The sequence below is a fragment of the Gopherus flavomarginatus genome, chromosome 22 (assembly GCF_025201925.1).
Source record: "Gopherus flavomarginatus isolate rGopFla2 chromosome 22, rGopFla2.mat.asm, whole genome shotgun sequence".
NCBI lineage: Eukaryota > Metazoa > Chordata > Testudines > Testudinidae > Gopherus > Gopherus flavomarginatus.
Genome location: NC_066638.1, coordinates 971,398 through 988,848, shown reverse-complemented (window position 1 = coordinate 988,848; position 17,451 = coordinate 971,398). Strand labels below are relative to the sequence as shown.

Genomic DNA, 17,451 nt, shown 5'->3' with positions numbered 1-17,451 from the left:
CATAAATGATCTGGAAAAAGGGATAAACAGTGAGGTGGCAGAATTTGCAGATGATACAAAACTACTCAAGATAGTTAAGTCCCAAGCAGACTGTGAAGAGCTACAAAAGGATCTCACAAAACTGGGTGACTGGGCAACAAAATGGCAGATCAAATTCAATGTGGATAAATGCAAAGTAATGCACATTGGAAAACATAATCCTAACTATACATATACAGTGATGGGGTCTAGATTAGCTGTTACCACTCGAAAAAGAGATCTTGGAATCATTGCGAATAGTTCTCTGAAAACATCCACTCAATGTGCAGCAGCAGTCAAAAAATCCAGTAGAATGTTGGGAATTATTAAGAAAGGGATAGATAATAAGACCGAAAATATTATATTGCCTCTATATAAATCCATGGTAAGCCCACATCTTAAATACTGCATACGGATGTGGTCGCCCCATCTCAAAAAAGATATATTGGAATTGGAAAAGGTTCAAAAAAGGGCAACAAAAATGATTAGGGGTATGGAATGGCTTCCATATGAAGAGAGATAAATAAAACTGGGACTTTTCAGCTTGGAAAAGAGACGACTAAGGGGGGATCTTATAAAGGTCTATAAAATCATGACTGGTGTGAAGAAAATAAATAAGGAAGTGTTATTTATTCCTTCTAATAACATAAGAACTAGGGGTCACCAAATGAAATTAATAGGCAGCAGGTTTAAAACAAACAAAATAAAATATTTTTTTCACACAATGCACAGTCAGTCTGTGGAGCTCTTTGCCAGAGGATGTTGTGAAGGCCAAGACTATAACAGGCTTCAAAAAAGAACTAGATATGTTCATGGAAGATAGGTCCATCAATGGCTATTAGCCAGGATGGGCAGAGATGGTGTCCCTAGCCTCTGCTTGCTAGAACCTGGGAATGGGCGTCGGGACGGATCACTTGATGATTACCTGCTCTGTTCATTCCCTCTGGGGCACCTGGCATTGGCCACTGTCGGCAGACAGGATACTGGGCTAGCTGGACCTTTGTTCTGACCCAGTACGGCTGTTCTTATGTTCTTACGAAGTGAGCAAGCTGACTAGAGACAGCCTGTGTTCAACAGCGATGAGCTCCACTGTGGGGAGCAGTTTAGAGTTCTGTGGTTGTGAGAAACGATGCCCCAGGCATGACCAGGCTCCTCCCCAGCCAGCCTGGCCGCTTGCTCTGCAGAGATAGGACTTTGTGCAGAGATACATTTAAAAAATGAATGTTTCAATTTACTGAGTAATAGCCTCTCCCCAAAGAGAAATGGGAACATCCCGGTTAGAAACCAGGGCTTAGAGGAAATCAGGTCTCCAACAGGCCATAGAGAGCCCTTCCCAAGAAGCATTCTTGGACCAGCCTGTGACTAGGGGTGTGAAACCTAACTAACAGTGTAGACGCAGCTTGATCGACAGCAGAATGCTTCTGTCAAATTAGCAACCATTTCTCAAGGTGTTATTCCTACACCAACATTAAAAAACCTTTCTGTCAGTATAGATACAGTCTATGGGCTTATGCCGGCACAGCGACGATGCTGAGCTATGCTGGTATAGTCTCTGTTGGTTTAGAGGAAGCTGTTGAGGCTCTGGGTAGGCATACCGAGACTCCTAGCCATTCCCTGGGCTGGAGTGATGGAGGGAACACCACACAATATTTTTAACATTGTGATTTTAAATATATAAACATCTTACATGCCTCTAGTGTCTTTCATCTCAAGTCAAAGGATCTCAAAGTGCTCTATAAACCTAAACCTATGCCAAGAGAAAGTCCATACACAGGGATCACTGGACCGACCATTGAACAGTAGCCACCTCAGGGGTGAAACATGGAAATTGTTTAACAGCACAATAGTACTCTCCTAGGACAGAACTGAAAATGAACTGAACCACCAATTTTTCTGCCCAACATGGCTGATCACAGGAGGGAGTCCCACATGGAAAGATGGCAGCTGTGTTACAGCTTGAGTCATGTCTTTACTATGGGGACTATAGCAGCATAGCTAGGCACCACAGCTATGCCGGTAAAACCCTGTAGTGTTGACGCAGGCTACAATGATGAAAGGAGTTTTGCCATTGCTGTAGGAACTCCACCTCCACAAGTGACAATAGCTAGGTCAATGGAAGCATTGTTCTGTGACTTAGCTGCATCTACACTGGGGGTTAAGTTGGTATAGCTACAGCAGTTCAGGCTGTGGATTTTTCACATCCCCAAGAACTGTAGCTATGTTGACCTGAGTTTTAAGTGTAGACCAGGCCTTAGGGAGGAGGACAGAGTGGGAAACAGGGGCATCCAACAGTTGCTGCCTTCCTGGGACCAGCTCTCTGTGATCTTTTACAGCATTAGCACAAGTCACAGCTTCGGATTTAGTATCTTGAGGATTGATCCTAGCCAGGGGCGGCTCCAGGCACCAGTGCTCCAAGCGCGTGCCTGGGGCGGTAAGCAGGGCCGGCGCTTCCATTTAGGAGGCCTAGGCAATCGCCTAGGGCGCCAGGATTATTGGGGGGTGGCATTTTGCCAGGGGGGGCGGCAGGCGGCTCCAGTTGACGCCGCAGTCGTGCCTGCGGAGGGTCCCCTGGTCCTGCGGCTCCAGTGGAGCTGTCGCAGGCATTTCTGCGGACAGTCCGCTGCTCCCGCGGCTCAGATGGACCTCCCGCAGGCACAGCTGTGGCAGTTCCACCAGAGCCGCGGATCAGGGGACCCTCCGCAGGCACGACTGTGGCACGTCCACCGAAGCCGCGGGACCAGTGCGCAGGATGGCGAAGTGGCCGTGCGCCTAGGGCGCTAAAAATACTAGCGCCGGTCCTGGCGGTAAGCCACTGGGGATGATCTGCCAGTCGCCGCTAGGGCAGCAGGCAGCTTGCCTGCAGAGGGTCCGCTGGTCCTGCGGCTTCAGTGGACCTCCCGCAGTCCGCCAAAGCCTCGGGACCAGCGGACCCTCTGTGCTTGGGGCAGCAAAATGTCTAGAGTCGCCCCTGAATCTAGGCTACATTTCATTTCTCTGCTCCATGAGTGGGGCGCCCAAGCGAGACTACAATACAGATACTATTCCTATTTGCTATTGAGGCAAAGCTCAGGCATCTCCACTGAGCCATTAGTGACAGACAAGAGTGATGGATTTTGAAGGTTAGTACATCTGGAGGCTTGTAAGTTAGCTGTGTAAATACAAGTGGCAGCAACAGGGATACTGGAATTGACATTCCTCCTACCATGAAAGAAAATATGATACAAAGACAAAACCCTAACCTAGACTTCCACTTCATCTGCAGCATCTGTACCAACCTATGGATTATCTTCAACACATATATGACAAAGGGTTGTACCTGGGCGGCACCTGCTGATCTCCTGTAGGAACATGCGTGTATGGGACCCAAAAGGCAATCGTACCACCAGCTGAGCATCTTCCGAGCTTATCTGGACAGTCACATCAGAACCTACACATGGCGGGAAGAGGAGAGTTGGAATTAATGCTGCTAAGTTTGGAGAAGACATTTATGGTTTCTAAACACTACTTTAGGTGCTGCATGCACACAAAAGCCACGCCAGCACTGGACATGCCTCCACATCCGCAGTACTCAAATCAGTAGAAAACCACGCCAGCTGCGAGGAAAGAAATCAGCTTCATCACCTCTTTCAGTTTCCTGCATTTGGATTAATTTCCTTTATTAAGGAGCTGCTAACAGGGAGTTTCGCAAGGGAGTTCTCCAGGTGAAGGAGGAGCACATACAGCATCTGTGGGGTAAGTGACTGTCTGCAGTGTGTGTGTTTGTGTTTGGGGGTTACTTGCTGTGTGCTGAGCTTGTGTTTGTCAGTCTGTTTGGTTGTTGTGGTGGTTTGTTTGTTTGAAGGACCATGTGCTGTAGCTGGCAGTTGGAGGCGGAGCTATCAAGGAAGGTTTGAAAGCTAGAAGCCTCTGATAATTGGCTGAGCCTTAACCAGTGGGCGGGGCATTCACTCAGGCCAGGGCTTTATAAAGCTGCGCACAAGCGACCAGGGAGCTTAGCCAACAGGAGTTGCTAACAGGGAGTTTCGCAAGGGAGTTTGGAAGGGGAGTAGGAAGGGAGTGGGGGTCCCTTGTTGGTCTCATCTGTGACCCATTGGTCTCCTGAACCTATAAACCAAGCCACATCCAAAACCTTTCTGTTTAAAGCAGAGCAGAGCGGACAGGGAGCTGCAGACGGGAATTTGAGAGAGTTTGACAGAGGGAGGCTTACGATGGTGAGGAGGACCCGCAACACCTGTGGCAGCACTGCTTCTGTCTCCTCCACCTGCGTCTGTAGCCAGACAGAGCACCAAAGCATGGATGCTTTTACCCAGATTCTGGTGTGAGCTTGCAAAGACTGTAACTTTCAATTTCCACTTACTGATATCCAGGCTGGGGGTGGCATCCAATGTGAAAGGTGCCTACTGGTGGAATCTCTCAGGCAGCAGGTGGGAGATCTACAGGAGGAGGTGGCTAGGCTGAGGAACATCTGTATCCATGAGCAATTCCTGGACAGTATCCATGTGGAGACAGCTGACGTAGCTGTCTCAGTTCACAGGACTAGTGACACACCAGTGGAGGAGGAGATGGCTCAGGGTGGACACTGGCAGCTGGTTACTTCTGGCAGCAGGCAGTGCTCCACCCCTGCTGCGAACCCTCCTGCTGTGGTACTAGATAACCGTTATGCTCTTCTTGATACAGGAGAGAAGGAATCACCCCCAACAGTTAAGGAGGCGAAGCCTCGTACCCCTAAGGCTGGGAGGTCTGCTGCCACCACTGATAATAAGAAACGTAGGGTAGTGGTGGTTGGAGACTCTCTGCTGAGGGGGACCGAGACACCCATCTGTCGCCCTGACCGTTCATCCCGGGAGGTATGCTGCCTGCCAGGGGCCCGTATCCGAGATGCTACAGAGGCATTGTCGAGGATTATCTGGCCTTCTGACTACTGCCCCATGCTACTCATCGATGTGGGCACAAATGATACTGTGAGGTGTGACACTGAGCAGATCAAGAGTGACTACAGGGCTCTGGGAGTACGGGTTAAGGAGTTTGGAGCACAGGTGGTATTCTCTTCGATTCTTCCTGTCGAAGGCAGGGGCCCGGGCAGAGACAGATGCATCGTGGAGGTGAACGCCTGGCTGCGAAGATGGTGTCGCCAGGAGGGCTTTGGCTTCCTCGACCACGGGATGCTATTCGAGGAGGGACTGCTAGGCACAGATGGCGTTCACCTTTCGAGGAGGGGAAAGGCCTTATTTGCGCACAGACTGGCTAACATAGTAAGGAGGGCTTTAAACTAGGTTCGACGGGGACAGGTGAGCAAACCCCACAGGTAAGTGGGGAACAAGACCTGGGAGATGGGTTGGAAACAGGAGGGAGCACGGGCTATAATGGCAGAGAGAAAGGAGGGTCAGGGCAAAACTGGGAGGCAAGATCAAACCAGTATCTTAGATGCCTATATACAAATGCAAGAAGTATGGGTAATAAGCAGGAAGAACTGGAAGTGCTAATAAATAAATACAACTATGACATTGTTGGCATTACTGAAACTTGGTGGAATAATACACATGACTGACCTTGGCACAAAGAGCGGGAATGTGCTAATAAAGTTTGTGGATGACACAAAGTTGGGGGGTATTGCTAACATGGAGAAGGACAGGGAACTATTCAGGAAGATCTGGACCACCTTGTAAACTGGAGTAAGAGTAATAGGATGAAATACAATAGTGAAAAGTGCAAGGTCATGCACTTAGGGATTAATAATAAGAATTTTAGATATACGTTGGGGACGCATCAGTTGGAAGCGACGGAGGAGGAGAAGGACCTTGGGGTATTGGTCGATAGCAGGATGACTATGAGCCGCCAATGTGATACGGCTGTTAAAAAAGCAAATGCGATTTTAGGATGCATTAGGCGAGGTATTTCCAGCAAGGATAAGGAGGTGTTAGTACCATTATATAAGGCGCTGGTGAGACCCCATCTGGAATATTGTGTGCCGTTCTGGTGTCCCATGTTCAAGAAGGATGAATTCAAACTGGAACAGGTCCAGAGACGGGCTACTAGGATGATCCGAGGAATGGAAAACCTACCTTATGAAAGGAGACTCAAAGAGCTTGGCTTGTTTAGCCTGGCCAAAAGAAGGCTGCGGGGGGATATGCTTGCTCTATATAAATATATCAGGGGGGTTAATGTTAGGGAGGGAGAGGAATTATTTAAGTTTAGTTCTAATGTAGGCATGAGGACGAATGGGTACAAACTGGATATTAGGAAGTTTAGACTTGAAATTAGATGAAGGTTTCTAACCATTAGGGGAGTGAAGTTTTGGAACAGCCTTCCGAGGGAAGTAGTGGGGGCAAAAGACTTATCTGGCTTCAAGACTAAGCTGGATATATATATGGAGGGGATGTTATGATAGGATAGTTTAATTTGGGCAATTGATCTTGGATTATCACCAGATAAGTCTGCTCAATGGTCTGCAGGGAGATGTTGGATGGGATGGGAACTGAGTTACTGCAGAGAATTCCTTCTTGGGTGCTGGCTGGTGAGTCTTGCCCACATGCTCAGGGTTTAGCTGATCGCCATATTTGGGGTCAGGAAGGAATTTTCCTCCAGGGCGGATTGGCAGGGGCCCTGGAGGTTTTTCGCCTTCCTCTGCAGCGTGGGGCATGGGTTGCTTGCTGGTGGATTCTCTGCAGTTTGAGGTCTTCAAACCAGTTTTGAGGATTTCAATAACTCAGTCCTGGATTAGGGGTTGTATAAAAGTGGATGGGTAGGGTTCTGTGGCCTGCCTTGTGCAGGAGGTCAGACTAGATGATCATATTGGTCCCTTCTGACCTATGAGTCTATCAGTCTATGAGTGTTGGTGTGGATGGGTATAATTTGCTCAGGAAGGATAGACAGGGGAAAAAGGGAGGAGGTGTTGCCTTATATATTAAAAATGTACACACTTGGACTGAGGTGGAGATGGACATAGGAGATGGAAGTGTTGAAAGTCTCTGGGTTAGGCTAAAAGGGGTAAAAAACACGGGTGATGTTGTGTTGGGAGTCTACTACAGGCCACCTAATCAGACGGAAGAGGTGGATGAGGCTTTTTTCAAACAACTAACAAAATCATCCAAAGCCCAAGATTTGGTGGTGATGGGGGACTTCAACTATCCAGATATATGTTGGGAAAATAACACCGCGGGGCACAGACTATCCAATAAGTTCCTGGACTGCATTGCAGACAACTTTTTATTTCAGAAAGTTGAAAAAGCTACTAGGGGGGAAGCTGTTCTAGACTTGATTTTAACAAATAGGGAGGAACTCATTGAGAATTTGAAAGTAGAAGGAAGCTTGTGTGAAAGTGATCATGAAATCATAGAGTTTGCAATTCTAAGGAAGGGTAGAAGGGAGTACAGCAAAATAGAGACAATGGATTTCAGGAAGGCCGATTTTGGTAAGCTCAGAGAGCTGATAGGTAAGGTCCCATGGGAATCAAGACTGAGGGGAAAAACAACTGAGGAGAGTTGGCAGTTTTTCAAAGGGACACTATTAAGGGCCCAAAAGCAAGCTATTCCGATGATTAGGAAAGATAGAAAATGTGGCAAAAGACCACCTTGGCTTAACCACGAGATCTTGCGTGACCTACAAAATAAAAAGGCGTCATATAAAAAATGGAAACTAGGTCAGATTACAAAGGACAAATATAGGCAAATAACACAGGAATGCAGAGGCAAGATTAGAAAGGCAAAGGCACAAAATGAGCTCAAACTAGCTATGGGAATAAAGGGAAACAAGAAGACTTTTTATCAATACATTAGAAGCAAGAGGAAGACCAAGGACAGGGTAGGCCCACTGCTCAGTGAGGAGGGGGAAACAGTAACAGGAGACTTGGAAATGGCAGAGATGCTTAATGACTTCTTTGTTTCGGTCTTCACTGAGAAGTCTGAAGGAATGTCTAATATAGTGAATGCTTACGGGAAGAGGGTAGGTTTAGAAGATAAAATAAAAAAAGAGCAAGTAAAAAATCACTTAGAAAAGTTAGATGCCTGCAAGTCACCAGGGCCTGATGAAATGCATCCTAGAATACTCAAGGAGTTAATAGAGGAGGTATCTGAGCCTCTAGCTATTATCTTTGGGAAATCATGGGAGACAGGGGAGATTCCAGAAGACTGGAAGGGGGCAAATATAGTGCCCATCTATAAAAAGGGAAATAAAAACAACCCAGGAAACTACAGACCAGTTAGTTTAACTTCTGTGCCAGGGAAGATAATGGAGCAGGTAATTAAAGAAATCATCTGCAAACACTTGGAAGGTGGTAAGGTGATAGGGAATAGCCAGCATGGATTTGTAAAGAACAAATCATGTCAAACTAATCTGATAGCATTCTTTGATAGGATAACGAGCCTTGTGGATAAGGGAGAAGCGATGGATATGATATACCTAGACTTTAGTAAGGCATTTGATACGGTCTCGCATGATATTCTTTAGATAAACTAGGAAAGTACAATTTAGATGGGGCTACTATAAGGTGGGTGCATAACTGGCTGGATAACCGTACTCAGAGAGTAGTTATTAATGGCTCCCAATCCTGCTGGAAAGGTATAACAAGTGGGGTTCCGCAGGGGTCTGTTTTGGGACCGGCTCTGTTCAATATCTTCATCAACGATTTAGATGTTGGCATAGAAAGTACGCTTATTAAGTTTGCGGACGATATCAAACTGGGAGGGATTGCAACTGCTTTGGAGGACAGGGTCAAAATTCAAAATGGTCTGGACAAATTGGAGAAATGGTCTGAGGTAAACAGGATGAAGTTCAATAAAGATAAATGCAAAGTGCTCCACTTAGGAAGGAACAATCAGTTTCACACATACAGAATGGGAAGAGACTGTCTAGGAAGGAGTATGGCAGAAAGAGATCTAGGGGTCATAGTGGACCACAAGCTTAATATGAGTCAACAGTGTGATACTGTTGCAAAAAAAGCAAACGTGATTCTGGGATGCATTAACAGGTGTGTTGTAAACAAGACACGAGAAGTCATTCTTCCGCTTTACTCTGCGCTGGTTAGGCCTCAACCGGAGTATTCTGTCCAGTTCTGGGCACCGCATTTCAAGAAAGATGTGGAGAAATTGGAGAGGGTCCAGAGAAGAGCAACAAGAATGATTAAAGGTCTTGAGAACATGACCTATGAAGGAAGGCTGAAGGAATTGGGTTTGTTTAGTTTGGAAAAGAGAAGACTGAGAGGGGACATGATAGCAGTTTTCAGGTATCTAAAAGGGTGTCATCAGGAGGAGGGAGAAAACTTGTTCACCTTAGCCTCCAATGATAGAACAAGAAGCAATGGGCTTAAACTGCAGCAAGGGAGATTTAGGTTGGACATTAGGAAAAAGTTCCTAACTGTCAGGGTAGTTAAACACTGGAATAGATTGCCTAGGGAAGTTGTGGAATCTCCATCTCTGGAGATATTTAAGAGTAGGTTAGATAAATGTCTATTAGGGATGGTCTAGACAGTATTTGGTCCTGCCATGAGGGCAGGGGACTGGACTCGATGACCTCTCGAGATCCCTTCCAGTCCCAGAGTCTATGAGTCTAAATAGGATTTGTAAACAATCATCGTTATTCCTTTAGGCCCTTTCAGCCCAACTGATCCCAAAACATTTTATAAACTCAAACTAACAGAAAAATTAGACAAGGAATCCCTACCCATGCCACTGAAATACAGTTGCATTTGAACAGGGCTTAACACATTTTGGGGGCGTTTACAATTTAAATAAACAATAATAGTATCCAGCTGACAGTCCAGTGAAAGCTAGGGAGACCGACTAGAACTTATCTTTTAGCAACAATCTGGAATCATTTACAGGGTCGGCTCTACAGTTTTCGCTGCCACAAGCAGCGCACAGAACTGCCACCGCGGAGGGTGGGGGCAGTCCATGTGCTCTTAGGGCGGCAGGCGCATTTCCGCGGCAGCAATTCGGCGGCAGCTTCTATGTTTAGCTGAAGCCGCCGCGGACTGCCGTCCCTTGCAGATTGCCGCCCCAAGCACCAGCTTGGAATGCTGGTGCCTGGAGCCGGCCCTGATCATTTAGCCAAATGATTTGTATGAACTAGGGCTGGCAATACAATAGTTAACTAGTAATAGTGTCCAGATATATAAGCTATCCAATAATAGCAAGACAAGCCTCCATCATTGCACAGAGTGTGTCCAATTTGGAGCAGCTCAGCCCCAGACATTCTATAAGCAACCCTGAGCAAACTCCACAAACCAAAAACTGCGGAATAATGGTTCATACAGAGCTCTAAGCTCAGTATATGGGAATCTTTCTTGTACCTCGTTGGAATCATAGCAACAGAAGAGACTCACCAATGATATGAAGGTCACTGTCAGGTGTAACTGTCAAAAGAGAAAAGCAATTCCATTAGAAAGCCTGGGCCATGCTGCTACTATCCAAGGATAATACTTTACAAATAGCGCAGACAGACCGATCCTGAGCACCCCTGATAAGGGACAGAAAGGGAGGCAGAAGAAATCAGAAAGGATAGGAGGCCATGAGCATTATTTGGTAACTCTGAGCTCTCCTCTTGCCAGAGCTGGGGGTGCAGAGAATAGTTTGGTTCCATGGGGTCCAGTGCAGCCTGTTTTCCTGAGACTGTTAATTAATTACACTGGCTTCAGCTGTTTCAAAGTTACAGCAAAACAAGGCAAAAGGTGATCAGTTTCCAAATTTCAGGCAGCACTAGAACAAAATCCAGATTCTGTTCCACACACAGATCCTCTCTTTGCCTGCCCCCAAGAAAAGATGCCACTGATTGATCTCTGAGGAGCAGAAGCAAGAACCTCCTGCCAGGAAGTGAGTGAAGGATGCAAAGGACAGCTCTACCTTCTTCTGCTGCAAATCCTTCTGTGATTGGCACAACTCTCTCCAAGCAGACATCCTCAGCTGTTAAAGCCATTCGCCGATGAGTATACAGGAAGAGCCTGCAGGCAAAGCACAGGGGGGTAATGCCACCTCCACTCCAGCATCAGCACTGAGCTCCCTGCAAGCATGGTTCAACACCCCCTACCCTAGCACCACACTCACCTGCTAGCACAGCCCCTGCAGCTCCTGTCCCTGCCCCATGCCTGCTAGTGCACCCAGTAGGGTGGGGTTTTTTTAATTAATTTATACAAGTTGCTGGTGAAAGGTACCAGACTAACAGCCCTGGACTCTAGGCTCCTCTGATTAAATACAGATCAGGTATAAAACAGGTAGTGGCAGGGCAAACAACCTTCCCACATTATTTCGCCAAAGCCCAACATGGAGATGGCACCTTTGGGATGGGAGGGGAGTTCATACACTCTCCATAAGCCATTCAGTTCTGGGGCTTCCTGCTGAGACTGCCAGCCAGAGGACCCTGCCTTCCCCATATGAGTGGCCCATCAGACATTGTCTCAAACACCTACGCATGCTCTCCATGGGTCCGCACGAGGCCCAGAAGCCGGCTTTCCACACTCTCCTCGCTGGCCAGGATACCCTGTACCGCATGCAGCTCATGGTCAAGAAATGGCCAACATAGACACAAATCCTCTAGAGCAGCCAGAAAGGCAGGATGCTGAGCTCTCTCTCTCTTTCTCTGAACCTGTCTTTGACTGCAACAGCCACCAGCTGCTCAGCCTCTGGGCTTCCTTCTGGAGCCTCCATTCGCATCCAGAATCAGTTAGGAGCCAGGTGTTCTGCCTCCTTAAAATTCCGCTTGCTATTTCAGCTCAACCCTGGATCCTCCCACCACGCTCTGTCCTGGGCCATTGTGTGTTGTCACTCGCCTCTTGAGAAAGACTCTCTTCCACCTGCGGTGGTGGGCGGAATAGTCCAGTTCCACTCTGCCCCAGCCACGCATGGAGTTGTAAAGCATGACTGGTGTTTCGGATGAAAGGTGTTGGGGGAAGTGTTTTTGGATCAATTAGGGACCCTAGAATTTGGGCCAATATTATTAGCACAGCACGCAGGTCAGTGTGCCATGAAAAGGACTGGGACATACAGGTTGTTTTGGATTAACAGATGGCCTACAGGTAATGATCCTGTCTTCACTGATGCTCAGTAACTCTGACAGGCAGAAATGGGGGACAAAGGAGTGTGATTTCCCTGGTAATTCCATGCCACGTTCACTTATCTATAAAGAAACACTGATGCAAAGGATATGATCAGGCAGGTCTGTCCATCCGCAAGGGTCTCCTGAATAGCAACTGACTGGTCCATCCTCCAGGCCTGGAACGCAAAGGGCTGCTGTCAGTGAATTACTATGTGAATTCGCCAAGCTGATTTAATGCAGCTGTGCAACAACCAGGGCACAAGGTGGTGCCAAGCAATGAAGATACTGCCGCACTAGACTGTGCAGTCAGTGAGTGGGACATGCTGATCTGACCGTGGCTCGGGGTTGCATCAGCACAGGCGGAGTGACTCAGCCCCAGCCTGTGACAGGGAAACAGGCCCTGTCTGCACTACAGACCAAGCCATGCTACCTGGCAGCATACCGAATACAGGCTGGTAATAGATGGCTATCTGCAGACTTTGCAATGTAAATCAGATACGTACCAGCTGCTGTATTTGTACCCGATCCTTCCCCTGCTGCCTCCTTCCGACTAAGGGTTCAGATTGGAGATGCAGACGGGATCACTCCACCTCAGATGCTCCAGCAGTCGACTGAAGCAGCTTCAGCCAGACTTGCTTTCTGAAACTGTGTCACGAGAATGTTGAAATCATGTCTGCTGCCAGACTCCTCGCAGCTCCGGCCCCCTCTGCAGCTGGAGCCCCCTCTTCTCCTGCAGGCCTCCTTCCCACTTCCTCTCCACCCTGCTCCAGCCTGGCTGCTTTCCCACTTCCTCTCTGGCTTGTTCCATCTGCTCTGGCCTCTTCCTCCTTCTTGGTGTCCCAGATCTCCACATCAGGAATCTGGGCATCAAAGCAGGAGCAGGATTTGAATGGGAGCAGCGTTCCAACTCCTGTGAGCCCTTCAGACCCTCACCTCACAAAGGAACAGGCCGATCTTTGTTCTGTCTCCCAGACACTGGCCAGATCCGTGCTCAGACTGAGGGGGGATCTGCAGTGATTTCAGATGGATTTCTGTTCCCTTTTGGAGTTAGTTCTCCTGACACGTCAGCAGGTTTTTCTCACTGCTGTCGGCCCCTCAGTGGAGCAAACAGGACGTCACAGCAAGTGGGTTTTTTCAGTTCATGGCCTCTCTCTGAGAACACTGTCCCATCACCTGCTGGCACCTGGAGCATGTGCCATGTCCAGTGTTTCTGTTGCACCAGGTTAGCTGGTGCCTGTGCCCCTTGCTTTTCTCAAGTTATTTCCTTATTTTCTCAGTTAATTACCTAGAGCAAGCCCTTTTCTGTGTATGTTTTCCCAGCCTCACCTCTCCGTGGCGTCTGTCACACAGGGACAGGTGATCAGCCTTCGGGGCACTGTATGGTACCTGGCTGCAGGCTGCCATTTGACATCAGCAGTCTTCCTTCAACTCCCAGCATTCCTGCTGCTTTCTCCTGCCATCCTGCACTAAGCCCTCCACATGTAACCCATTAATTACATAACAAACAATGTATTATGTCATCGTACAGATCACACATGAATAAATAAATATGTTGTCCTTCCCAGAGTTATCAGAAAGCTTCAGAGTCATTAGATAATCACCGTGATTTTTCTCCAGGATTGCATTTCCACTTGGACAATCAGAGGAGACTCACTTTCACTTCCTGTGTCTCAGGCACTGGCCCAGGGCAGCAATGGTGGATTTCAGACAATGCAGGGGAAGGTTAAGACTAAGAGCCATTATTACAAGTACATAAATAAACAAACATCACAAAAAGCTTTAAAAAAAAATAAAATTCAAATGTCAAGCCTAAACTACCAGATAGTTTCCCCTTTATAAAAGAGCAAAAACATTTCCCCCCAAATTTTTTTTTTCCTTTTCTGGTATTAAATATAAACTAATCTCCAAACCCCAGGTATTTTCTTAAATTTTATTTCCTGCTTTGATTAGAGAATTTGGAGAAGATTTTCAAAACTGGCTAGTGATTTTGGGTGCCAAGCCCGAGACTCAAAGAAACCTGTGAATTTGCTGAAAGTGCTGAGTGCCCATGCTTGGAGAAATCAGACCTAAAGGGAGCAATATCCCTGCTTAAAGTAAATCTCATTTCTACAGAGCATTCTGAAAAAAATCTTAATCAGAGCAACGGAGACTCCAGGACTAGCAAAGCCTTGGAAAGATCCATTTAATGGCAAAATTCAGAAGACCATCTCCTTCAGCTGCACCTTACTGAAAACAAATCATTTCTGATTAAAATGCAGCAACGTCTTGTGCCACAGCTGATGTGAGCAAAATGTGAAGCATCTGCTTCATTATGCAAATCAATCAGTGCAGAGTCTCTCTGGGAGAAGGTGCCGGAACAAGGGCTTGTCTACACTTAAAATCCTGCAGCAGCGCAGCTGAACCAATACAGCAGCACCACTGTACTGCCTCAATGAAGACAAAACCTATGCAGACAGGAGAGCTTCTCTCATCAGCGCAGGAACTCCACCTCCCCAAGAGGCCATAGCTGTGTAGATGGGAGAAGCCCTCCTGTGGACAGAGTGCTGCTCGGGGGTGTGGATTCCCCCGGAGCAATGTAGTTATACTAACATAAGTTGCTAGTGTAGACCAGGCCCAAGAAACCAAACCAAACCCTCTGCATACTAAAGACAGGAGAGCATGGCTTCAATTAACAATTGTCACGATCGAGTTCCAGCTGCATCTGTCATGGCCAAGCAGTTATGCAACAAAACACCTGCCTTTGTTCTGAGCATTCTCTCATAAGGCTGAGGCTACACCCTCCCTCCCATGCTCCCATCATGAGTGAAATAGGGGGAGGGGGTTAATTCTTCAGTGGTTTCTATACATTCCGCATGTGTGATGCTGCTGACTTAGAGCATTACACAAATGTGAGACCATCCCCAGTCTGACAGACAGGCATCTGACTGGAGGGGAGTCACTGCTAAGATGGGAGATGAGGGGGCTGCTGCTGGAGCAGACAGAATGGTTACACCAGCTACGCCTGTGAGACAGCCTTTGTGGAGGGGGAGAGTAGAAAGGGGTTGGCCAAAATACTCCATTTGCTTAATGTTATTGGGGGCAAGTGATTTATTTGAAGGAATTAGGCGCATTGTATAGAGTGTTATAAATGGAAGGCTGGTCCCCCAGCAGCACCTGCTGAGCCGGCCCAGGCTGGAGTGGAGTTAGAGGGGTCAGGATATTAGGAAAAAACTTGTTTTGCCAGTAGGCTGCTGTAGATGTTTTTTTCCATCTGCTCTAGAGGGACACTGAATTCCTACAATTCTGCAGCTGTTTTTTCATTTTCCAGGAGCCTGAGAATGTGGCGCCATTTCATGTTTCGTCTTTTCCAGGTTTTGGGAATGATGATGGTGTAAATATCCCTCTTCTAAGCTAATGCCCCGAGTTGTTCCATAAATGAACTGCAGGAACATACCTGGCTGTAGGAGACAAGCACAGCTGCTACTCCAGAGCCCAGGCTCCTGCTAGCTCCTCAGCAGAAGCTCACAACAGTGGGAAGGGAGGAGACAGACTGGAAGGAAAGCTTGGCCTGGGGATCGCAAACCATAAGAAGTATCTGTAAAATGCCATAGGGGACGTTTGTGTGTGTAATTTATACCTGCTCAAGTATAAACATGAGCATCAAGATCTGCCAGCAGCTGAGGTTTGCACCCAAACAAAGATGGCAGGATCTGTTCCTCTCAAAGGCAGTTAGCACAGCCTGAATTTTTCCATTAGCACTAAGCAGCGCCCTGCTTATGAGGACCATAACAAATAACCCCCCACCTTTGGGGTTTGTAAACACATCAGAACACATTGGCTGTGGACTAGGCTGCAGGGGTCCCAGCACAGAGTAGGCAAGATAGTCATGGGAACAAGGAGTCCTGCACAGAGGAAAGGGCACACTGGAGACTTCAAAGAGTTTGGTTGAAAATAATAACCAAGTCCCCACCCCAGCAAGAGGGAGGTTGCTGGGCACTTCCTAGTTTAGGCTGCAACAGCAATGAAGGATTTACTGTACAAGTTGCAAAGAATCCTGTGGCACCTTATAGACTAACAGACGTTTTGGAGCATGAGCTTTCGTGGGTGAATATTCACCCACGAAAGCTCATGCTCCAAAACGTCTGTTAGTCTATAAGGTGCCACAGGATTCTTTGCTGCTTTTACAGATCCAGACTAACACGGCTACCCTCTGATACTGTACAAGTTGTTTCAGCCACATTCATCACCCAAGGGCCTGCCAACCACCCTCCCGCACTCCCCAACTGCCTTGAGTCACTGTCTCCCTGACCTCCCCAGCAGACAAGCCCTGACGCAGGCTGCAGCCACGGCAGAAGATCGCCTCCAATAATTAAACACGGAGGTTGATAAATATATTTATTTATAACGCCGCTTCAAAGGACAGATTCTGAAAATAGAATAACAGAGTACAACAATCACAACAGAGCTCATGTCAGCACAACTATCAGCAGCACAGTTACCAGCAATCTCTGCCTTGTGGTTTCCAGCAAACATAATTCAGTCACTCGATCAGTATCAGCTACATTTGGTGCAACAGTAGGTTGCAGCAGATTCTTTTACACAGAGACGAATCCTGGATTCAAAGCGTGGTTAGAATGAACCGTCCCTTATGATCCCTGCTCCACCTTTATTAGTCACTCTTTAGATAGTAAAGACTCTGGGACTAGCAAACAGGCTCCTAAGGTGTATGTCCCACTTTTAGAGAAACCCTGTTTCCTCGGGTAAGATTCTAGAGAAGAAATATGGTGTTACTAATTCAGCCTACCCCAGCAGGAGACATTCCATCATCAGTGTGGTTATAAGCTAATTATTGAGGTGAGTGCTCAGAAAAGCTACATTGCAAGCAGGTCACTACCCCAGATGGACTTTGCTTGTGCCTGGATTTATGGCAGAATTTTCTGCCCTTTCAGAAGCTTCCTCCACCCATCATTCTTATACCTGGACGCATGGGCGGTGGGTGAACCACAGGCTTGGGGAGGATAGCCCCTGACCTGGCCCACCTCTTCTGCTTGGGGACCTGCCTCTCCCACGCCCCTTCCCACCCCAAAGTCCAGAGCCCCCGCCGTCACAGCCACCAGTCCCCCCACCTCCGCCAGCCAGGGTCACCCAAGTACCTCCAGCCCCAGAGAACCCAGCGGTTGGCCCCCCCACCACCCCAAGATCCTGAGCAGGTGGGCAGTGCACAGCCTCTCCTCAGCCCCAGAGCACGGGGTGGGTGGCACGTGTGACCTCCTTCCCCACCAGTCCCAGAGCACCAGGTGGGCAGTGCATGGCCCCTCTCACCCCGGAGATTGGGCGGGTGGTGCACAACGCCCCTCAGCCCCAAAGCACAGGGCGGGCAGCGCACATTCCCAGCACCAAGGGCCCCCCCCAGCATTGGGTGGCTCCAAA

The 17,451-nt window shown here is 47.8% G+C and overlaps 1 protein-coding gene across 5 annotated transcripts in view; it reads right to left on the bottom strand.

Moving 5' to 3' along the window:
- Nucleotides 1-13,022, bottom strand: part of INPP5B (inositol polyphosphate-5-phosphatase B) — a 58,906-nt gene extending 45,884 nt beyond the window's left edge. The window contains exons 1-7 of one of the 5 annotated variants that reach the window (XM_050932095.1): nt 12,976-13,022; nt 12,546-12,687; nt 12,153-12,218; nt 11,417-11,496; nt 10,854-10,951; nt 10,337-10,366; nt 3,335-3,445 (exon numbers count right to left, since the gene is read on the bottom strand). In XM_050932095.1, the coding sequence (XP_050788052.1) occupies nt 3,335-3,445; nt 10,337-10,366; nt 10,854-10,951; nt 11,417-11,496; nt 12,153-12,209 (376 nt within the window). In that variant the 5' untranslated portion in view covers nt 12,210-12,218; nt 12,546-12,687; nt 12,976-13,022. Of the gene's footprint in view, nt 1-3,334; nt 3,446-10,336; nt 10,367-10,853; nt 10,952-11,416; nt 11,497-12,152; nt 12,219-12,545; nt 12,764-12,975 lie in introns of those variants that run through there. The other 4 variants (XM_050932098.1, XM_050932094.1, XM_050932096.1 and 1 more) reach the window with 4 other exon arrangements.
- Nucleotides 13,023-17,451: the final 4,429 nt, after the last annotated feature.